The 22,814-nt window shown below is 41.8% G+C and overlaps 1 protein-coding gene across 11 annotated transcripts in view; it reads right to left on the reverse strand.

Moving 5' to 3' along the window:
- kif1aa (kinesin family member 1Aa) overlaps positions 1 to 17,487 on the reverse strand; it is a 52,379-nt gene extending 34,892 nt beyond the window's left edge. For 5 of the 11 annotated variants that reach the window (XM_036141566.1, XM_036141567.1, XM_036141565.1 and 2 more), the window contains exons 1-14: positions 17,156 to 17,487; positions 14,312 to 14,489; positions 5,307 to 5,380; positions 5,038 to 5,220; positions 4,886 to 4,951; positions 4,626 to 4,804; positions 4,037 to 4,148; positions 3,687 to 3,764; positions 3,532 to 3,597; positions 3,418 to 3,435; positions 3,243 to 3,321; positions 3,072 to 3,150; positions 2,684 to 2,826; positions 445 to 483 (exon numbers count right to left, since the gene is read on the reverse strand). In XM_036141566.1, the coding sequence (XP_035997459.1) occupies positions 445 to 483; positions 2,684 to 2,826; positions 3,072 to 3,150; positions 3,243 to 3,321; positions 3,418 to 3,435; positions 3,532 to 3,597; positions 3,687 to 3,764; positions 4,037 to 4,148; positions 4,626 to 4,804; positions 4,886 to 4,951; positions 5,038 to 5,220; positions 5,307 to 5,380; positions 14,312 to 14,417 (1,222 nt within the window). In that variant the 5' untranslated portion in view covers positions 14,418 to 14,489; positions 17,156 to 17,487. The remainder of the gene's footprint in view (positions 1 to 444; positions 484 to 2,683; positions 2,827 to 3,071; positions 3,151 to 3,242; positions 3,322 to 3,417; positions 3,436 to 3,531; positions 3,598 to 3,686; positions 3,765 to 4,036; positions 4,149 to 4,625; positions 4,805 to 4,885; positions 4,952 to 5,037; positions 5,221 to 5,306; positions 5,381 to 14,311; positions 14,490 to 17,155) is intronic. The other 6 variants (XM_036141573.1, XM_036141571.1, XM_036141568.1 and 3 more) reach the window with 3 other exon arrangements.
- Positions 17,488 to 22,814: the final 5,327 nt, after the last annotated feature.

Raw genomic sequence — 22,814 nt, forward strand, 5'->3', positions numbered from 1 at the left:
ACTAGAAAAACCCTGCCAGGAAAGTGGAAAGCTACACTTTTAATAGCATGGAAATTAATGACTGGTATGAAATGTATCACATAGCTTTCCGTACGCTTTTATATTGCATTGGTTTTCACTGTTGGATTATGAACACTAAAACTCAGCCTCCTCAATAGCGCATCTATGAAGCCATATGTAGATCTCTACAGCACCATTATAACATCCAAGTCTTATTAGTATCTCAAACGTAAAGCCACAAAAGAAAAAAACGGGGTCTATGTTCTGTTTATCTGAACACCAGCAACCGAAATTTTACAAAATGATCATGAACAATGGCCCGGATAAAACCAGACTGTTTGGTGGTTCTGCAGAGAACACTGACAAGCTACTCATGCTGTTGCAGTGAGCGCCATAGCAAAAGCAACGGCCAAAACAAAAGGTAAGCAAAACCAAAAGACGCACATTTCAAACCCTCTATGTCAGCGCCAGTTGCTCGATAGGCTGGTTCAGGTTCAAACAAAAGGTGAGAAAGAGAGAAAGAGGGAAAAAAAGAGCAAGACCTTTAGATAAAATCATCATATGTGGAAAAATAACACCATTTTGTTTTTTTTACCATTTTCAGTGAATCAACTGCTGAAAATGAGAGGTCCACTTAACATGATGTGCTCTCAGAATAGGATACAGGGCCCTGAACACTTATTTAAACCACTTTTTCACATTTTCTAATGTTACAACCACCTCATTTAGTGAAAGGAGAAATATTACAAGCCTTTTCAAAAAACAAAGTAAAAAACAAAGCAACTGGACTTGTTTTCCGTCCATTACTAAGGGGTGGACCTGTTTCAATTAAATTTGCAAGTTATCTAAGCCATTGCAAGGCCTTTGTTGGGCAATGGTATAAAGCTTGTTACTCCACATTACTCCAGACTTTTTGAATTGAGAAAGCTTCCGGGAGAGGAAGCGAAACGTCTTCAATTACGGAAAACAAGTCCAGTTGCTTTGTTTTTTACTTTTTTTTTTGGAATGACCATGACCTGGATGACTGAGAATCTTCACCAGCATATTACAAGCCTTTATTTCTTGTCATTTTGATGATTATGGCTTAAGGATAATGAAAACTCAGTAATATAAGCCTGGTGGGCATTGTATGTTTATCTATTTTATATATTTTCCTGGTTGTTCCCCACATGTTGGCGCGCCTAAAAACGTCCAGCTGCTGCTCATCATTTGGGTCAGGTGTGCGGCTGCAGAGAAGAGATGGAGGTGTCTCTGTGCTGCTGCTGCTGGAAGAGGAGCAACGGTTTGGGCTGACGTGAATGGGTCAGTTATAGATTATTGAAATCTGTACCTTTAATAATTCGTTTTTTAGCATCCACCCTTGGTATCAGTAGCTATGTTTACATGCACAAAATGTCACGTTCAGATTGGAATGTGTTCAGGGGAAAAAACAAAATGTTATCGGATTATACCGTTTATATGGGCACACAATCAAGTAATCCAATCATGATCTGTGTCTACATGCACTCTGACATGCGCAGTTATCGAATTTCCCTAAAAAAACATAGGAACGAGGAATGTGGCTCTTGATGCCCTGACTCACTCTTAAACTCGCCCAAATCTTGCTTCATAATCCTCTCCAGGCTACAGGTATCCCTCTTGTACCCTTTCCTACCACATTTTTTACTTCCACTCAACTTTCTATGAATAAGCTTGGAATGAGCACTCTGTGAACAACCAGCTTCTTTATCATTACATTATATCATATTTTATCTTGTGGAGGGTGTCAATGCCTGTCTGCTAGATAGGTCAAGTCAGCAGTCATCTCCATGATTGTGTCGGCCATAATATGGTCATTAAATAATGTTTATGTAATATTTAAAAAAAAAATTGGGACACTTAATATTGGGTTTTCATATTAATAAACCATAAACCTCAAAATTACAAGAAATATAGGCTTGCAATATTTCACTGTATATGTAGTGAATCCATATATGAGTTTCATTTTCTATAATGTGACAAAATATTGAAGTTTTTCTCAGTATTCCATTTTGTTGAGATCTACCTGTAGCCTCTGATGCCTCCACAGAGCATCTGCATTTATACTGAGATGAAATTACACACAGGACTTCATTTGCTAATCATGTGACTTGTGAAGGCCATTTTCTAAGGTTTCTTATTTTTTCTCATTTTTAATTTTTCCGCCTTATTATTTATTCCTTTGTGTTGCTTATTACATATAATCCAAATAAAGTAGATTGGAGTATGAGGGGATAATGTATCAGATGTGTAAAAGTTGAAGAGCTGTTAATACGTTTCCAAGCTACTGCACATATACTGTTGTACTGAACTTTTCATTCATAGTAAATATAAAATGCACAACTTCAGTTTCATCAACATTTATATAATACACTTTTACCTTAGAGATCAAGTTCTACTTGTGTACAAATGTATTGTAATCTAGAATTAAATTATATGGTATGTATATCCAATCATGACGAGATGGCAGGCAGAACTGGATTTCTGTGAGCGGAGACAACTTTTGCGATGCTAGATCAATTTAATGTCAGGCCAGATAAACAACATCTGATGTTAGTTGGGGGTCTCTAGAACAGTGAGAAACACATGCTTTAGATCGCCTGTTGCCACTAAAAGGGTCTAACGTCATTATGCGTTACTAAATATGACAATACCAGCAACTTACTCTCAATGATGTCGCCTAGTCCCTGGGCAAACAGGAGGTCTTTCAGACGAGACACTTCCTCTTTCAGCTCACGCACCAGTCGGTTGTTTGGATCCTCGTTGATGACAGCGTTACAGCGAATCTGTTTGGCACGGTCAGCATACCTGGGGATAGAAAAACAAAGAAACCTAACATTTCGACACAGGACAGGGTAGAAAACAAACAGACATATACGCAGAATACCCCTAACATCATACATCTGTGATACTGCGGCTGGAATAAGAGCCGCTGCGACTGTTGAAATGTGTTTAAGGTGATCCAACGCAACCCTCGGCGTAGCTGAGGTATTAGTTCTTCAAAGCCGCGTTCACCTGCAGTGTGGGAGGATAAGGAAGTGTGTGCTGTCTACCTGAGTGTGCTGAGGGTTTCATCGTAGTTGATGTCAGCTGGACTCAGAGCAGCAACCATCGCGGTGCGAGAGTTTCCCCCTGACACAGAGATAACAAAAAAGGATATCAGAACTCTTGGGGATGAGTTTGAGTTTAATCCTAAAGCTGTTAAACAAACAAATGATATATACCCAAGTTCTCTCTGAGTAGCCAGGTTAAAACTGAATCTCTGTATGGTATGAAGCTTTCCACTTTCTTCTTCTTTTTATTCTGGGTGACAACAAGAAACTCTTTTAAGTCCACTTCTCTCTCAGAATGGAGGAAAGATTAGTATTTTTAAAATGAGAGTGAAATGGAACTAGTTACCTTATTGGGTCCAGAATCCTAAAATGAATCGAGGTGGAAGTTAAAATATTCATACATCTTAAAATCTACGTGGTCTTTGAAAATAGCAACCGACAGGCAGAGAGTAAAACTCACCACTTCTGCCAAAGCTGAGATGACTTTCCCCAGTGTGGTTAAAGACTTGTTGATGTTGGCTCCTTCCTGTGATTTACAGCATGACAAGATAGGATGTAATTAACGGGTTCACCATGAATAAACGGTTGATGAGGATTTCCTTAAAGCCTTTTCACCTTAAGCCTGGTTCCTTTGGCTCCAGTAGAATCGGCCCTCTCACTGCCAGCTAGATCCACCAAGCTTATTTTGCTGACCTAGAGAAGTTCATCAGTGAGTATTACAATATCTATTTAATGCTGCACATCATCTGCCAACCAGAACATCTACAGGTATCCATAATCAGCGCACAGACTGCCTTCATTAAAAACAAAAAAACAAAACAAGTCCTCCTTGCGGGCATTGCATTGTCCCGATGACCTTTAAGACATCATTGATTTTTACCCCGAGCCATCAATCAGAGTTCGGATCAGCAGAAGCGACAGCTAATTGAATCACTTCAAGCGAGGTTGTGCTAACACCCTGTTACCTTTTCAGAGGTGTTGTCCGTCTCTGCGTCGAAGCGTTTCTGCGTAAATATGATGTTAAAAACGGCGTGGGAGCGACTGCTGGTCTCGTTCATGTTGGTGGCGGCCACGGTCCTGCAGAGAGAGCAGCTTTATCAGCTCACACAGTCACATCAGTTTACCAGGAGGCTCTACGGCTGGGGTAAAACAGCACAGCTGCATCATGTCCGAGGCATTTGATTGGATTAACCTTAATCATGAAATAGTGCATTAACTGTTTATTGTGTAGGAGCAACAACTTTGGGACTGTGACTGATCCATTAGATGTACTTCTTTTGCCAGAGATGAATAACTATAAAACATAGAACTTCATTTCTAAAAACAGATAGGTTAACTGAATGATACCTGCTAGTGAACATTTCACCAGATTTATCCATATTATTTGAGCCTGTAAAGTTTTGAACATGCGTGGTTCAGGGAATATCCACGATTTATGAGTGCATAAATATACTTATGCACTTATTTTCTGTGTCTAGAATTATTGAAGATATATGTTGTCTAATAAAATGATCCTGGGAAATCTTTTGAACGGAGCGTTTATGGTTGCATCACCTGGCCTTGTTGCCAGAGTCCATTAGGTCCTGGATGTCATTGTAAGAAGTGACAGCCAGTTTGGACAGGTCCTCCACGTAGGGACCCATCAGAGGATGTTCTCTAACGCGTAGGTTCCCTTTGTTCTTGGGGTTCAGCAAGTCCCGCACACGTTCACAGTAGATCTCCATGTAGCTGACCTATTCAAAGAACATTTTTAGTATGGACCAGGTGGACACCTTTGAGAATGGAGGCCCTAACCAGTGGCCTGCCGCTCTTACCTCCACAGAGTAGGACAAGCTGTTGTCTGTATTGTCACTTATCTTCGTGAAAAGATCTTCACAAAGCTAGAAGGAGCAAAAGAGACATTCGTTTCTTAAAGTTTAGTTGAGCTAGAAATCTGCACTGCTTCCACCACTACGTGTTACTCTACCAGAGGAATGATTCCTTGCTGGTCCTTGACATCCTGCTTTCCCATCATGGTGTAGGATTTGCCAGCGCCCGTCTGGCCGTATGCAAAGATGCAGACGTTGTATCCTTCGAAGGCATGAAGCAACATTTCCTCGCCGATGTCTTTGTACACACGCATCTGGGAGGCATAATTGACATCCTCGGGCTGGGGAGACAGGTCGATATCTCGTAAATCTGACAGCACGAAACAACTGAGTCCAATGGAAACGGACGACCTGGAGAATGAGTTACCGTTGTGTGCGACCAGTAGGAGTAATCAAAGTTGAAGCTCTTGTTGTCTTTGGCCTGCTTGGGGTTGATGATGGCTGAAAGACAGGACAGGAAGCCCGGGTCAGACGGAGGGCGTGAGGGTGGGAGCTGTCCCGAGTGAAACAGTATCTGAGCTGAGTCAGCAAAAGTGTGTGAACGGAGCTCGGAAGGCTTTAGTGCTGTCTTTTTTACAAAAGTTACACATGATGTACTTGGAACATAATCTAATGACAACTTTGGAGGTCCACATCAAAACATTTCCTGAGATTTAAATGCCAGACAAATATATGACGACTACTGTTTGCCATCGCTGGACACAGGCTTAGGTTTATTTTTAGCTCCATGTGCTACGAAGAAATGTTCTGGATAGCTTGTTCAGGAGAAGGTGGGGCGCTGCTGAAGGGGTGGCCCACCTGGCCGTGTTTGAGCTCACAGAAAGCGGTGGGCTTGGAGACGGAGACTTGGCAGCAGAGCCGACAGCTCAGCTTAGCGTGACAGCTGTCGGCTAATGTAAGATAACAGGATGAATTATTTTCGGCTAAGCTGCATGTATGTGTACCTTGAAGTGAGAGGCTGTTGTCTTTTTGACTATCTCCGTAGCAACATGTTGAAATCAAGCTATGATGAGTATTGGATTGAAAAGCCGATGCAGAAATGAGAGGTGAGGAAACTGCCTTTGCCTCACAACTTCTATCAGCTAGTACAGCAGTTACCATGGAGACTGAATATGGAGCGGTGGACAGACAATATTGCTGTCTAAGAAATGATGCTGACTTTCTAGGCAACTCACTCTGCTGCCTGTGTGTCACGAAATTTGACAGGGGCTGTATTACTTGACGACTCATGATCGGCATTAGGGAAACAGCTTAGTTTTATTTAATATATTTGATAAACGTATTTGCTCCTCTGCCTTCTCACAGGTGTGAACTTAGGTGACATTCCATTCTTAATCCACGGGGTTTATCTGCCATGTTTTAGGTTTTTGTTTGTTTTGCTTTGGACTTTTTTGGACTTTTCCTCTCAGCCTGTCACCTCTCAGCCACTATCCAATCAGTTCAGTCACCAGTCAATTAGCCCACATCATCTCCACCTGCTGCCAGTAATTAGTCAACTCAGCTCACCTGTGCACCAGCCTACATATATCTGGGTCAGCCATCTCATTGCTTATATACATTAAAAATTACAATTGTTACACCAATATAAACATTATAGAGAATCATTACTGACAGCAGAAGATATTTTCTAGGGCTGCAAAGCATTGGGAGAACCTGAGATTGCGATACATTGTGATGACAGTGATTGTGATTAACCCAGATTTTGCAGTCTACTCTCTCTTTACTGACATCATGATGTTCCCACCACTGCTGTGTCATTAGCATCGCAGGCGTCAAAGGCAGTGAAAATTCCTCCAGCCGCATGCTGAGTGAGATTGCATGTCACCTGAAACACAACAGTCTAACGCACGTTATTATTGGGATACCAATTGTGACTCCATTATTCTGCAGCTGTGTTTCGGGAATCATTTGTACTGTCCTAAGCAAATCTCTGCAGGTAGTTATGAGGCTATTTCACCGCAAAGCAGCATGCTACCTTAAATGAACTAAAAATCAGTGTTGATTATTATATCCAGGGAGAAAAGCCATTTTGTTAAACCCCAGGGCTAATGAGCCATTTTAAGAGCAGCTGAAACTCAGCTTGGCAGGTTCAGACGCAGCTCATCTTTCCGCTGTTTGACAACGTGTCACTCTCCCTAAGATTCGGTTATCCTTTGTTAGCTGCCTATAAAAGGTCTATCTTTGTCATTGTTAGTGTCGTTCCTTGTTGCTGGGTGACTAAGATGTTGCTGCGGTTTAATGTCCTCCCAGCTCCGTTCTGTGTGTCCAAAGTCCCTTTCAGCCATTTCATCTACCATCTTTCCACTGACGCAGTTCCATGTTATTTACTGCATTCTGTTGATAGATCCGGTGATATGATAAAAAATGTATTTATGTTGGTGCCATCATTTTTAGCTTAAAAAACACAAATATGCACAGACTGATTAGCATTTCTGGGATGAACAATGATGATTAATTTATACCTTGTTAAATTGTGATGTCTCATCTAGGCGTAACTCAAGGACCTCTGACCTGATTTCACATTGGAGATGATTGCATCTGTACCCATTACAAAACTGGGGTATAAAACCATGTAAAAGGTGTGTAATGAACACCTGGTTTGAGCTTCAGTAACAATGTATCAGACCAAGCTTTACTGGGGTTCTGAAAAGGTGGATAAATGTATAAATGTGCTTGACAATTGGAAGATTTTGTCCATTAAAACTGTATAGTTACAAACTGTGCAGATTGTCAACATCTGGGAAAAAAACCCTATGATCGATTGACAGTGTGAAATGTTAAATGTATAACTGCAAATAATGGGTTTTCTACTGGATGTGGAACAAAATAGCAAATCATTAAAACTGATTTAAGGTTATGAAGCTTTTTCACAGCACAGCCAAACTACAACATAAATTCAGTAGCATAAAATTCATTGAGTTCAAATCTTTTATTCTTTTTTTTTTCTTTTTTTTGGGCGAGTAGCACTGCACCTATTAGTTAGCCCAACCAAAGGGAGCATGTGTGTAATTTAATAAGGTGATGCCAGCAATGGAAATGCTTCCTTTGTGCTCCCAGAGCAACAGATCACTTTCTCTACTAATGCAGATGTGGTCAATAACCGAGGAAAGACCACAGGCTAAGTACATTCTCCAGTACTCGCCCTATGACTCATGCTACAATGCTACCCTATTTCCAGGGAAATATAGGCCAGTGTGGCACGCTCAGGCTTCATATTTCAGACCCCCTCTTTGACAAGACAAACATGCATGTCCTCGTTTACTGAACATGGCAAATACAGATAAAAAAAAATGTCTTCCAGCACTGTGACACCACCATTCCAGATCCAGTTATTAGATGCCATTATCTAAAACATAGGGGCACTTAGTTTTAATCAGTCATCAGCTCTTAATTGTCACCCCAGTTATTATATTCATGCTTGACACTGCTGAACTTAAAAGGCAGTAAATGATCCAAAACTGAACAAATATTCTAAAAAATAACTAAAATGATCAGTGAATGTGGATTTTGTATAGCTCATAAACAAATATATTTATTAAGCTGTTAAATTCACTGGTATTACATGGTTATTACAAGGTTATTACATGTGCAATGAAAACTGCAGGATGAGTCTCTGCAGTAAAATACTCTCATGATGCCGACTCATCCTGCATTTTGCTCTGATTCAAATAAAATGAGCCCCCTAGCCCTTTTAAAGACGGAAGCAGAAGCCCTTTGTGCTCAGATAAGATAATTACTTTAGAGCGGCTCAGATACGTGGGGTATATGAAGGTTACCGAGAAACACAGACTGACCTATTCTTTAATCTAATCCCTATCACAGCCCAGTTTTTTTCATTATTTGAACAGAAACACCACTCATGCTTGTTATTTGCTGTTATACCATGTAGCTTTGCAATGGAAATAATTTTTAAATGCAAGGATGGGTTTGTTGATAGGTAAAGATCTGGCTGTCCCATAATGTGGACGTTATTAGAAAGGAAGCAATGGAGCAGGTATGTTTTAACAGAACTCAGACCAGAGGTCGCAACATGACAGAGAATATGCACAATAAGTGAAACATTGTTGAGTAGAAAAGGACTATTAAACAGCGACAGACATCGGGAAAAGGCTGGTTGTGATTTTCCAGGTTTTGCATCGCGGCTGATGACAGAGTGAGTGAATCCTCTCCTGCTCTAAGTGGGTGGAAAGTGTGATAATCACATGGTGTTGATAATGAAATATCTAAAAATGTTTAGTTCTCTATCTCTATCTCTTTTACCATTTCAACAAGCATAGGGACTCATACTGGTTTATCAATAAAAGCTAAAGAGAAGCCCCTCTTTTATTCTTTTTTTATGGAATAGAATGGCAACAAGCTTCATAACCTTAAGTATCACTTTACTCTGTGTAATTTGTGTTGTTTCTTTTAATTATGACGACTGCTTTTACCATTTATTGTTTTTACATGTACAGTGACCTTGAGTGTTTTGAAAGGCGCTTGAAATAAAATGTATTATTATTATTATTATTAACATGAAATTATAGTGTGCCTTAAATGGTACAAACGTAATCTGAGTTTTATTGGCTTATAACTTCCCCACTTGACTCAGCAGAACCACCTTTACTTCCAGAGATTCTGTATTTCGCCAGGACAGTGAAATGTAAATAACCTTTGCTCGTAAATATGATTAAAAAAACAACACCACATGCCTGTTGTTTTAGGCATGTGACGGTTACTGCTATCCAGGTATAGCGAGGGTTTAGAACGCTTACATTTCATGTTACAGGAAAAAGCCTGTGAGCAGAAATTCTGATTCAGCAGAGAGTACCCCTCCCCCACCTGTTGCTGGTCTGCTGACCGAAGGCACCCTCCTGCACCTTTCTCTTGTTGAACTCAAAGCTGCTGGTCTGGAATGAGTGTGAAGAAATCAAAGCCTTGTGTGTCGGTCCTGCCGAGTTCTGGCATAGAAACTAAAAGAGCAACGAGCCTTTAGCTGCTCCTTTAAACCACCCTAGGGGAGCTGCAGAGAGCGTGTCTGTAAAGCAGCTCTCTGCAGCCCAATGCCAGCTTATCTCCTGCTGTATGGAGTTGTTTCTAAGATCATCCTCTATCAAACACAACCACTCCATCAGGATTTACCTCTTCCCGTAAACGGCCTAACGTCACTGCTCGTTAGCTATCACAGTGTAAAATGACAGCTGCTTTTCGGCCATGTTTTCAGCAACCTTTCATCACGCATTCCATGTTTGTATTTGTCTCCACAACAGTGACTGAGCGATGCCGGCCGGGCCGCCACGGATGACCTGGCCCACTCAATAGAGGAGGAAACGCGGCGGCGTCAGCAGTTCTGACAAAGGGGACCTAAACCCACTGACAGCGCCTGGGAGTCTTGTTCATACAGATAGACTTCTGCCTGACTTTATGATTCATAGATGGGAGACGACATGCAGGGAGTACTCTCGAGGAAATAATATAAGGAGAGCAAACCAAAGACAAAATGTATGAGTCAGCATTTTTACACGCCTTAGCCTACATGCTGCAATAATTACATAGCATACTAGGAGCTTTAAGGTTAGGGTGTCTAATGATGACATGCTGGATTTGTTCAGAACATTTGTTGGCAAAAATCAATCAAGGTGTTTCCAGCAAGAGTTCGCACTCCAAATACAGACACATTATTGCCCTCCCTCTGTGCCCTGCATCTTAATTAAGGTCAGCGTGGGTGGGAACGTCTCGCACACAAGACCGCTGCCATTCTCTCTCTTGGCGGGGGCCGAGCTATTGACCCACTCATGAGTGCCAGAGAGCACAGAAAAAGACCCAGACAAAAATTCCAGAGCTCCTTCCTCCCTTCCCTTTCTTCAGCCGAGACTCTGCGGGGACAAGGGGGGCATTTATACCCAGCTCCAGCGTCCCCTCCAGACCCCGCAGCCAATGGGAGGTTTCTTTCATGACGTCAGCCAGGGCTATTGACTCCGTTTGGAGGAGAACAATCTGCTCTGCCGAAAGACTGCCAGCCTAACTAAATGCATCTTTGTGTGGCTGAACAACATGAAGTCCGTTTGTAAAGTTGGCATGATGCTAAAATTCTGTTTGATTCTAGTTTGGTCAGTCAACCAAACTAGAATACTAGGGATGGCTTTCACATGCCAATTTTGATCAATTCAGAATTTTTAAGGTCTATAAAACATAAAAAAGGACAAATGTGCGGCCGGTGCCTTGATAGAGGTATTAGTTTGGGAATCCAGCAGAAAATGAAGGACTTCCAGGATTATTTGTTATACAAAGTATTTGTCGCTAGCATTTATCTGTCCAGATAAGAAAAAACTGCATCACTATCACTTCACAATGTATCCAACTTTTTATATTTAACAGGAAGCCGGCCTTCTATGGGCCATGTCAAAATGAAATATGAAGTCAGCTCTTTCAGATTTAATATTTCAGACCCTGTAAAGCCTTTATGGTGATGTGCCGTTTTATGAGCAATTGGAAACGTCTGTGCTTTTCTGAGCTAAGCATATTAAATGTAACTGGATCTGACAGTGGTTCAAAATATGACAGAAAATCTTTAGTCTTCAAATAACCATTCTACAAAACATAACTTGGTTGACTCTGGTGGCTTTTTCCTCACTCATTCCGAATAGGACTTATGTAGAAGGCCTTCATCGTGATATCAGACTGAGCCGAAACGATCTTTTATCCCACAGACGATGCTCCTAAGATTGCTAAACCATGCGGCGTTGATGACCCTGGTGAGATGTGTATTTAGGTCCATGCAGGCACACGTCAGATATTGCTCTTTAACCTAAAGATCATTTTGAGCCAGAAATGACGTTGTGCCTCAGCCAAATACTATTGTGAGCCTGATTAACCTGCAGATTCCCTTACAGTGTTTTATTCTGTGTAACTGTGTCTTTTTCCACCTAACCTTCTTTAGTTTGTTTGATTTATGTTTTAGTTAGCCTTTAAGTAGACAGATTTGCCTTCATGAACCTGCAGCAGAGAGAAAAAACTCACTAAGAAAATTGCCGGCCAGTGTGAGGCTGAACTTTCCGGCCGTGTCTTGATATATTCCCTCCCTGGCAACGGCATCTGCTGCGATCCAAGATCTCTTCCAAGAGAGAAATTACACAACAGGCTGATTTTGAACCAGGAGTCCGGGAGAGGAGTCCTCTCATCAGTTTTGTTGTTGTTGTTTTTTTTTTTTTGCAGCACCAGCTCAGAGGTGTACAGAAAAGGTGGCTCACTTGTGGTTTACTCCCTCTCTTGCCTTTTCCTTAAAGTAATATTACAAATTAGGATCTTCAATTTTTGCGTGGAAACCTTTGTGCTTTAGTATCAGAGAGTGAGACACTGATATAACTTTTAATAACATCCGACTTCAATCAGATACTACTTCAAACAGCCATTTCCTGTAGACAGCTTCATTTTCATGTTTGCTTATTTTGTTTCTTCGTTGATTACTCAAAGGTACAGTGGACAATCTTTTACGGCTTTGAGTGCCGTATGACCTTCTCTATTGGTCGTCCCACATGCCGATCATTGTGATGCACTCATATACACCAGTGTGTGCCCACGTTCCTTGTTAGTTTCCTCTAGCTGGCTGCAAATGCACACGTCTAACGTTTAGCTTAGCGGTTAGCTTTGGTGTTAGCCGTTCATTGTAGCGCCGCTCCTCTCACTTGAAAAAGGCTGAGAGTCTTAAGAAGCAAACTGTCGTACAATTTTATGAGAAGAAGAGGAAGGCGTCGGTAGAAAGAAATTAGACCAGAGTGGATTTGTGAGATTTAAGATGGTATTGTTCATGCGCAGCTATTAAAAAAGGGACTTGGGCGTTTCTTACCTACCTAGGAAAAATCTTCCACTCTCCCTTTAGCAATCACAATGAGACGTGATTACTAATAGGTTCATTTGTGATTCTATACATGTCTAGTTCTGATAAATTCAACAGTTTTAACTGAGGTGACAATATTGTCAATCTCAAAATAACTATGGCATATCCATCGTTTCTTTCTGTTAGGTATGCATTTAGAGTTCCCCGATTAAGTGAAATAAGTCACTATAGTAGACTGAAATTCATAAATATCTTCTATTTTAATTTGTAAATATAATTTAAGTGGCTTTATCAATTGTTACAAGAGTAAAAAAGCAGCGAATGTCCAAGGATATTCTTTCAGTATAGTCACTGTATTCCGAAAAATGGCTGCCTCAAGCGGAAACCTGCGACATTTGTAACGTCAAGCATTATTCACTCACTGCTGACAAGACAGAGGAGGACGGAAAAGCAAAGCCGTAGAACCCATCATGCTGCAAGGGCCTTTTTTAAATATTTGCTCTACTAAAACGGCAAACATAATCCTAAAGAAAAGAAGCACGGCATAGAAAAGGCCCGGCCGGCCTGCTGTCTAGTCATCCGTGTCATGCGGAGGGAGATGACTAAATCAGGCCAAACAGTAAATATTTTAGGGTGTCCCATCTATTATTGATGAACGGCCTTACCTTGCAGAGCCGTCAACATATCAAGTATCTTTCCAGTCTCCTCCCTCTGTGCTCCCTAACATGGAATGTGCTGCTCTGAGCTACTATGCATTCTTCCAAACGACAGCTTTAAGTACAAACCAAAATACCATAAAAGAAACTATTGCTGAGCACAAAAATAAATGGAAGTTACCCTTTTGTGAAACTTTCACCGCTTTTGTAACATCCGCTGTACACTCTGCATTAGCGGGCAGATTAAAAAAAACGATGACTTTGCAAATCTGAAACAAGGAGCCATTTTTAAATCGAGCTTTTACCATAAATGGTCTTCCCATAATTACATGTCAGATTAAATCTGATGGCGATTAATCCACCTGAAGTGTGACGCTAAGAGATTACAGCGAACCTCCACCTGGCAGAAACAAGGTCAGACGGCTGTCGTTGTTTTTTCCTGTGACAGAATAAAACCAGATTCCTTTAGGAATTCAATATAAATGCTCAGATCAAAGTCTGTCTTAGAAGGGACCGTGCCTGTTTAACAGAGATTATGTCCGTCCATCCAGATCGAGGGCAGAGTTCATTTCTCTTTTAGTAATCCCGTCACTGAGACAGATCAGAGGTCAGCATGAGGAACACAGCAGCTGGAGGAGCATGGAGAAGAAAAATCACCAAGCTCAACCGTAGATCTGCCTGGCTGCTTCTACAGTCTCTCTCTCCTTTATGGTTTCCACTCCATTAACCCAGCGATACACCTGCTGAAGCTTTTTAGACACAACCGCAGGCCGAATTTTCCTTTTTTTTTTCTTTTTTTTTTTTTGGGGTTAGGACAATAAAAACATCTATGTAAACTGACATTTATATTTGAAGGAAATTCTCAGCACTCAGCAACAGCGTTGTGGTGGGATTACTTACTGGTGGTGTTTCCAGACATCTGGATGATGCATTTGCTTTCTTTGTCAGTCTCTCTTGAATTGAAGGGGCGGACCCGCACCGCCACCTTCACAGAGGCCCCTGCCATGGTGTTTTCTTCTCAGCACCGTCGGGTGGGGGGGGGCCTTCTCCGGTACCCACGTGTGGGGCCTGTAGGTCTCTGAAAGGGTGGACAAAGTGTATCCTAATAAAAAAAGGAGACTTTCTTCGAACAGGAGCGTTTGTAAAAAAAAAAACATTGCACCTTGTCACATTTTATTCACATTGCAACCACAACTCAATGCAGTAGTCCAACACAACGCAGGCGGAGTAATTGAGGAGTGGAAAGGATGCAAAATCTTCCATATTCTTTAGAGATAACACTCTGAAGAGGGTGACGTCTTCAGCCCTAGAGACGGAAGCCTTTGTCTGGTTTTCCTCGCAAAATACCTGAAGCCCCATTATGGATGGAAGTCAAGCCATGTTGGATTTAGACCTGGATCTGAGACTTCAAAAACCGGATTTGATCTAAACCTATCCCAGAGTAGCCCGTGCTGTAAGTTTAGGCTTTATTGTGCAGCTGAGAGGTAAACCTAAACGGCACGATCTCAACCGTTTTCTGCCTCTAGCAGACTTTCTATCAGGAAACGCCCTGCCTTTACCTCCACTCATCTCCAAACTGACTCCGACCAGCTTCGCCTCTATTGACCCCACAGGATGATGCCGCCGGCCACCATTCTTCCCCGGGGAGATGGTGTGGTCACCATGATGTGTTGCGTTATAGTTTTTTTGTTTTGTTTGTTGGCCAAAAATGTCTTATCTGACCAACGTGCCTTCTGTCACATGCCTGCTGCATCCCCGATAAACTTTAAACGGGACTTTTTGTAGCTCTTTTTCTTTTGTTTTTCCCGCCACTCCTCCATAAAAGTGTTTTTTTTTTTTTCTCTTCGCGATGCTGTTTGTTGACGACGTTTTCCAGTAAACCTCTGAGACCTTCACAGATCAGCCGGGTTTACGCTGATTAAATCACCCACAGACGCGCGCTATTCATCAATTAGGTGAGGCGGTTGGTGGCAATGGCTTTTAGTGAGGGGTGCCGCACTAAACACGCCACACCCTTCACAATTTTATTTGTAAGCAAAATTGGAAAGGGCACGCATCCATTTCCTTCCACTTCACAGGAGGCTCTACTTTTTGTTGGTCTACAACTTAAAATACGCTGAGCTTTGAAGCTTTAAAGAGACGACAGGAAGGTTTGAGGGGTGCAAAGACAATGCCTGTAACACATGACACAACATTTCTGGTAGGAGTCGTGTTGCAAAGCCGCTTTCTGGTTTTCATCTTTGGAAAACACAACAGAGAAATAGAACACTTTGCAGTTGATGTGATGAGGACAAAGGAGGAGGGCAGGGCTGCATGGCTGTAATATATATATATATATATATATATATATATATATATATATATATATATATATATATATAAAAAGGTCACGCATGGTCAGCGGCAGCCCAGAAAGACGGACAATAAAGCTAGCCGTAACAAAAGGAGCGCAGCAGCGGCTAAATGTCAGGATGTTCATCTGGATGACAATGGGACCGAAACGGACAAGAAATCCGGGGACCGGGGCACGTTCACGCCGCTACGTGTCAAAAAAGAACAACATCCAAATCAACGTGCTTGTGATCGGCCTGGGTGTGTTTCAGGAGGATGACTCATCATCAAAGTGTGATCTATCAGAGCTGTCCCTTAAGAGCCGTCACTGCTGCTCCCTAAAACCTCAGCCATCATACATTAGTAAGGGCCTGCTCGCCCCTCTTAATCAATTAATAGCTGAGGGCTGAGGTAATGCATTCGTGCCCCCTCATTTCATGATCTTACTGCCCGTCGTCATCCCCCGACTCCCGTGTACTTGCTGTGTCATCCCGCTCTCTGGAGATCTTCCGTGAACCTGGGCCCGGCCGTATTAATTGGGGGAAGAGGTATTCTGGAAGCGCGTACAGGGACCAGCAGAAAGCTTTGTGGTCCCATCGTAACGTAGGCATCAATGGCTGCATGCCGGGGATTAACGATGACAGAAAGAACTGCAGAAGACATCGCAGATTGTTTCCCTTAATAAGGAGGTTACTTCACAACTCTGCATGGAGCCTATGGAATCACATTCAACTTTTTCTTCTAACCCCCCCTCCAAGAAAAAAATGTGTAATGTGGGGGGAAGAGGCGTGATCCTAATCTGCTCCCAAAGCTCACAACCATCAGCTGGGTGGCCACCATCTTTAGAGTGGCTCTGTAATACCCACACCCAGGACAGGACCTGCTCACTAAGTGGGCATCTTTGGAGCTGCCTTCTCAGGACCACAGTGGCATGAAAGTGGCTCATAATGTTCGGCTGGCTCGGAGAAAATAAAACAACAACACACACACACACAAAGCAAAAAAAAACAAAAAACAAAACAAAAAAACACTTGTGCCGTCAATTCTGAACTTGGAGAAATAAATGGGACTCAAAGCGTTTGAGCTGCCAGTGACACTGCTGCATTCGTGTCGGCCGCCCCTCCCTCAACATTTAATCGCGTCCCGTTGTATAATTAATGGAGGCGGCAGGAAAAGAAAACATGACAGTGTGAGCCGCGTTAATGTCCCTAATGTCAGTCTGTGGCTGAAGCCTGCCGTGTTCCCAGTGCTGACAGCTGGCCGCTGGCCGCGCCCTATCTGCTCATTCTCTCCCAGGAGAGTCAACACTTAAAAAAAAAAAAAAACAGGACCGTGACATTAAAGCTGCATTCTCAGGAGGACAGTAAAAAAATGGACGGGGGGAAAAGAGAGAGAGAAAAAAGCTGCGTTTACCTCCGAACAGCTCCCGGGAACAGACCGCGTCTATGGAGCCTGAGGGCTTTACATCCAGCCCCGGTGGATACCTCCACTTCCGCCGCTCTCCTCCGGCTCCCTCACCAGCCTCTCCTCCTCATGAAAGCGGGACGGGAGAAGGATGTCAGCGACGAATTTTTTTGCCTCGTAGCCGACCAGAACACCAGGACACCCGGCCGCTCCGCCCGAACCGGCCTGCTCTGAATGACCGGGGGGGAGAAGGAAGGTGGCCGCTGTTTGGGAGAGCGAGGCGGTCAAAATGGCTCTGTTGTCTCCGCGTCTTTGGTGGAGGATGCTCGCGCTGCACTGAGTCGGTGACGTCACCGCCGGGGAGGAGGCGGAGGAGGAGGTAGCGGCATCGATGCAGTACCGAGGAGGAGGGAGGACATCAGGATCAGGACCTACATTCATATCCCACAGAAGCTCCGGTAGAAGAAGCAAAAATGTTCAACCTGGAGGAGACGTTGTGAAGTCTGCGTTACATTAAAATAAAATATTAGCACAATTATTATATTTCAGAGGAAGACACTACAGAACAATGATGGACAAGTGCATCTTAATGCCTCAGAATACCAGCATATAATGTCACCATATGTTTACTTAATTTACCAATGCAGTTGAGAAAGTAAAACTTATATTTTGGACAGATTCAGTACGCACAGAGTGATGCGTTTCAAATACTTATTTCTCATCATTTGGATGATTATGGCTTAAGGATAACTAAAACACAAAACTTAGAACATCACATGAGACCAATAAAAAGGATTTTTAATACAGAGAAGTCATAGTGTGCACAGCACTGCTGTGAATCGACTCATTGGTTGGTCGGGGCTCCTTCCTGCATGAACTGCTGCATCAGTGCGGTGTGGCATGGAGGCGTTCAGCCTGTGGGCGTTCAGGAAGCCCAGGTTGACAATACTCCATGGATGGCATGGGATTTAGGCCCGAGAAGTGGACTAGCCAGTCAAACTGATATACCTTAGTACTAAACTAAAGCAGTTGCTGGTACTTTTAGCAGTGTGGGCTGATGTCAGGTTCTGGTGAAAAATCAACATCTCTTCATAGCTTGTAAGCAGGGGAAGCAGCTCTGAAGTGCTGTAAAAGTTCCTGTTATAAAGCAGTGCTCACTTTGGACTTGATAAAACACAGTGCACCAAATAACAGCAGATGACATGGTTCTGAAATCATCACCGACTGACGACATTTCACAATGAACCTCAAGCAACTTGGGCTCTGTTCATCTCCACTCTCCCTCCACAATCAGGGACATTTATTTCCAAATCAATCGCAAAAAGTAATTTCATCTGAAAAGATTTCTGACCACTTAATATCAGCCATTCCCTTTTCCTCCTTAATCTAAGTAAAATGTCTCAGGCTAAGGAGAGGTTTGGCATGGGAGATTTACCAAGTGGAGATCATGTACTGGATACACTTGTAAGGCAAAAGGCAAATTAATTTATATAGCACAATTCAGTACAAAGACAATGTGTGGTGTGTGGTGGCTCCTAAAACACTGACTCCAGACTCAGTCCACATCTTGGGATTCTCACTCAAACTCTTGAATGTCTTCGCTACACAATCTCTATGGAATGCAGTCATCACTGCTGGCAGTCAACCTTATTTAACCACACTTTTTTCTTCCATCCAACTTTCCCCTAATATGCTTGGAAAGAGCACTCTGTGAACAGCTATAGCCTCTTGGTCTGCAGTCTTCCCCTATGTTATGTGATCCATCACATGGCAATAAAATAAAGTTTCTGTATAAACATCATTGTCTGGTATTTAACCAAGGTGACATTCTTTTCTGAGAAAGTGAATTATTATAAGTGAAAATTTGGGTTTTGATTAGGTGTAAGCCCTGATCATCAAAATCCACTGAAATGAATCACTCTGTGTGTCATACATCTATAGAATGAGCTTTGAGTTTTTGAATGGAATTTAATGAAATTAAAGAGAAGTTGGCCTGAAATTGTTAGCAGTAGTAATTATTTTCTTATCAATGACAAATAACACTAATATCTGTAAACGGATGCATTAAAAACAGTTGAAAGAAAGTGCTAATGGACCTAAGAATATTCTTTTAACTGGCTGATGAACAAGAAAACATGCCTCCCTCCCCTTCAGCTGGACATTTTCCTTCATCAGCTGCTGTATGCCATCAAATACAAACTTAGTCTCGGCCAGCAATTATTTTTTATGGCTGTGATTTTCTGTGCAACCTCTAAGGTCTTATAAGATGAATTATACATATCAAGAACTAAAGTTCAAAAGTATTGCTATTTACAACCCAGTAAGTCGATTAAAGAAGTATTAAACAATAACTTGTACACTGTCTGTGATCACAGGACAGTGTAAATAAGAACTATTAAAGATGTCTTATCATATATAAGCATTGGTTCTGTAACAACAGTCAAAAGGGTTCTCCAATGTCTCTTTAAGGTTCTTAAAACTGTGGAACAGCACCACTACAGCTTTATGCAAGCTTTACTACACTAGACTGGGGGTCTGTGTTAGAAAGCATGCAGAGTACAGCTGATCAGACCAATGTGTGCTAATGGTCATAGCAAGGGAGTCTATGGTAAAAATGAATAACCTGGCAAGTATAACTGTTCCAAGATGACAAATCTGGCTAAAATATACATTATGTGAAATTCTTGTCAGGCAGACATGCTTTGGTTTACATCTATTCTTAGGTCTTGAATCAAATAGGGTGACAATATAGCTAATTGTGATTAGTATAAATGTTGGGTCCAGAGTTCTCCAATATCTTGACTGCTACTTGATGCACATGGTTTTAATATTTGCTTAATTTGCATGAAAGTACCTGCTTGCCGTGAGGTGACAGACGTAACCACTGCGCTAGGATCCATACTTCTTCAGAACAAATGCGGTGACCATATTTATTTCATATATTATTTACAAAGATCCAACAAAAATGCATCATGTTTATTCACCAATGGTGACCTATTCAAGTGATTAGCTCCAAGGTCCTGCAACATCAGACGAGTGTTTTGGGGAGAAGCTTTAGACAGCTGTTAAACTGCCTGCTAAGACGAGAGGACCAGAACATAGTATGTCAAGGACCTGCACAGCCCAGGACAGTAATGGTGTGATGGCTGGGGCTATAAGATCAATTCTATCCATAATAAAGCTAAAGGTGTCCTTTGAAAGAAATATTGTATTATCTGTTTAAAAGCTTTTTGCCAAAAAACAAAACAAAACAAATGCAACCTTAAGTTATATTTGAATGTGTTGAAAACTGTTCCAATGGAGGCATAGGAGCAGTAAATTCAGGGGAACAGGAGCTCTCTTACTGGTAGTAGGAGGCACTGAATGATCGGGTTTCAGTCTGTGTGAAACACGATGCAGTCGTGTGTGTGTGTGTGTGTGACCTTGCTCTTTGCACTGATCAACCGCTCCTAGTTTTAGTCTCTCTGTGGTAAACACATTTTTTTTTTGTACACCACAGCATCGCCCCTGGACATTGTCTGGGTCTTCCTCAGATTTTTCTGCAAACATTTAATTCACCATAAGGTCATTTTGAGATGACGTAATTACACATGTATTTACGAAAAAGGAGGTTTGAAATGAGGCAGATAAGAAACCACGATCAAATAACTTACAGCTGGAACTCACCTAAGATTTTGACACAAATTGAGAGTGTTGTGAAACTGCCAGACTTGTCCACTTTTGTCTCCTTGCCACATAATCCTAGCTTTATGTCCAGTCTGCTGAATCCTGCCTTTGAGCTTTGGTTGGGTAGAGGTTTCCCTTTTCTCAAAGATCCCCTCATTAATAACCAGTTAGCGTTCTATGCACAGCTACAATCCAAGTTTCACTTGTCTCCAGATCTCTCTCTTCATTGTCTGCTGGCCCTGGCTGAAGCTTCGCGGAGCTACTTGGTTTGGGATCAAATCAGCCTCCAAAGCAGCATTTTTTTTCACAATCTACTTTCTTACCATACCACCTACAAACATCTCGTCTCACAGTTTGTGTTCTCTACCACTATATCACCCCTTCATTATAAAGACCCATGGGCCAATGATATCAGGATTTCTATTGATGCTGAATACTGGGATCCTGTACTGTTGGGAATAAAAGGACAACTCTATTAATGCCACGTTGCAGCTTATTCAGTTTAAAGTCACACACTGTCTCAACTACTCTAAAACTCAGTTAAGTAAGTTGTTCCTGAATCTATCAAGTGCCAGTGCAGGTGTTGGCACCCTAACTCCACTTTGGCACACCTTTTTTTGGCATTGTTGTAAATTAACAGGCCTCTGATTGGATATTTTCTGTCTGCATTGTACGATATGCAAGCAGTCAATTCCTATAGCCGGTCTTGTTGCCATTTTTGGGTAGTCTGACTCTTTCTGTATCCTTTCTGTGTCTGTGGGAGAGGCCTTGTCATTTGGTATGGTTGTGGCGAAACCTGTCAATCTCAGAGAGCGTAGGTCAGCCTCCCCTCCCTCTTTTAAATGCTGGTTAAATGATGTGGTTTCCTGTTTGTATCTTGAGAAAAATACACAACACTTTTAGTTACACTCAGACTTATTAGGATTTTGGGGCCATTTCCAGAACACGTGAGCAACTCGGTTTCTGTGACTCAACTTGTAGTGGCTGCGTCTCGTCCTGCTCGGGTGCCCTGTGGAAGTTTGCCTGACCTGGCATTATTTTGAATTTGGAAGCTGGTACAGCATATTTCTGATAAATCATTACTGTTGCATGAGTGGATCCATTCTCTTTTTATAGTTTTGATAGATTGTATCTGTCTAACCTTTGGATGAATCATAAACAAACATTTGAAATGAGGAAAAATACAGGTTTATAAGAAAAAATCATTTATCCCCTCTTCCTAATTTCACATCCAACAATTGTTTTATGCAATGACTATCTGAATATGTCGGGTATGTTTAATTTTTTGCTTATGAAGGACTATTGCTGCAAACATTAAATTGTAACAGCTTGTTTTTTTTTGTGTTTGATCATTAGAAAACAGAAGCATAATAAAATAACTTACAGCTTCAATAGTAGGTAGTGTGGATACAATAAATAAAGCCCATTTACCCTTTAACAGCGAGAATATTTGAAATGTCCTTTGGGTCCTGGATGGGTACTTGATGATGTAGGTAAAGACCTGCTATGTCATCTGTTTGGGGTTTTAAAGTAGGGCCAAAATACAGACAACAACTTGGTATCAACATCAGATGGTTTAATGAAGGAAAAACAGAAAACGTTCAGAATTTGCACAGGGAGAGCAAGACATGGAGCATAGGCAGCGTAGCAGTAGAGACCAATGACAGGCAATGGAAACCAGAGAGCTTATATACAGGGGGAAGAGTGGAAAATGACATTGGAGTCAGGTGAGTTTAATCTGGGGAAAGTGGAACAGCTGAGGAAGAGAGCAAACAGGGAGACAGAGGGAAGCAGACTAAATAACCCACAGGGATGGTTCTCCTAACAATAAGACAACACCAAAATGCTCAGAGGGAAGAACACAATAAACGAGAAAGATGGCAAGACTAATGACCATAATGAACACAGAGAAATAAACTGAATACCGCCAGACCTTTTAAGCTATAGTAAATATATAAATGGACAAGACCTAAGAACTGAACAGTGAAAAAAATACAAAACA

Source organism: Fundulus heteroclitus, chromosome 9, assembly GCF_011125445.2.
Source record: "Fundulus heteroclitus isolate FHET01 chromosome 9, MU-UCD_Fhet_4.1, whole genome shotgun sequence".
NCBI lineage: Eukaryota > Metazoa > Chordata > Actinopteri > Cyprinodontiformes > Fundulidae > Fundulus > Fundulus heteroclitus.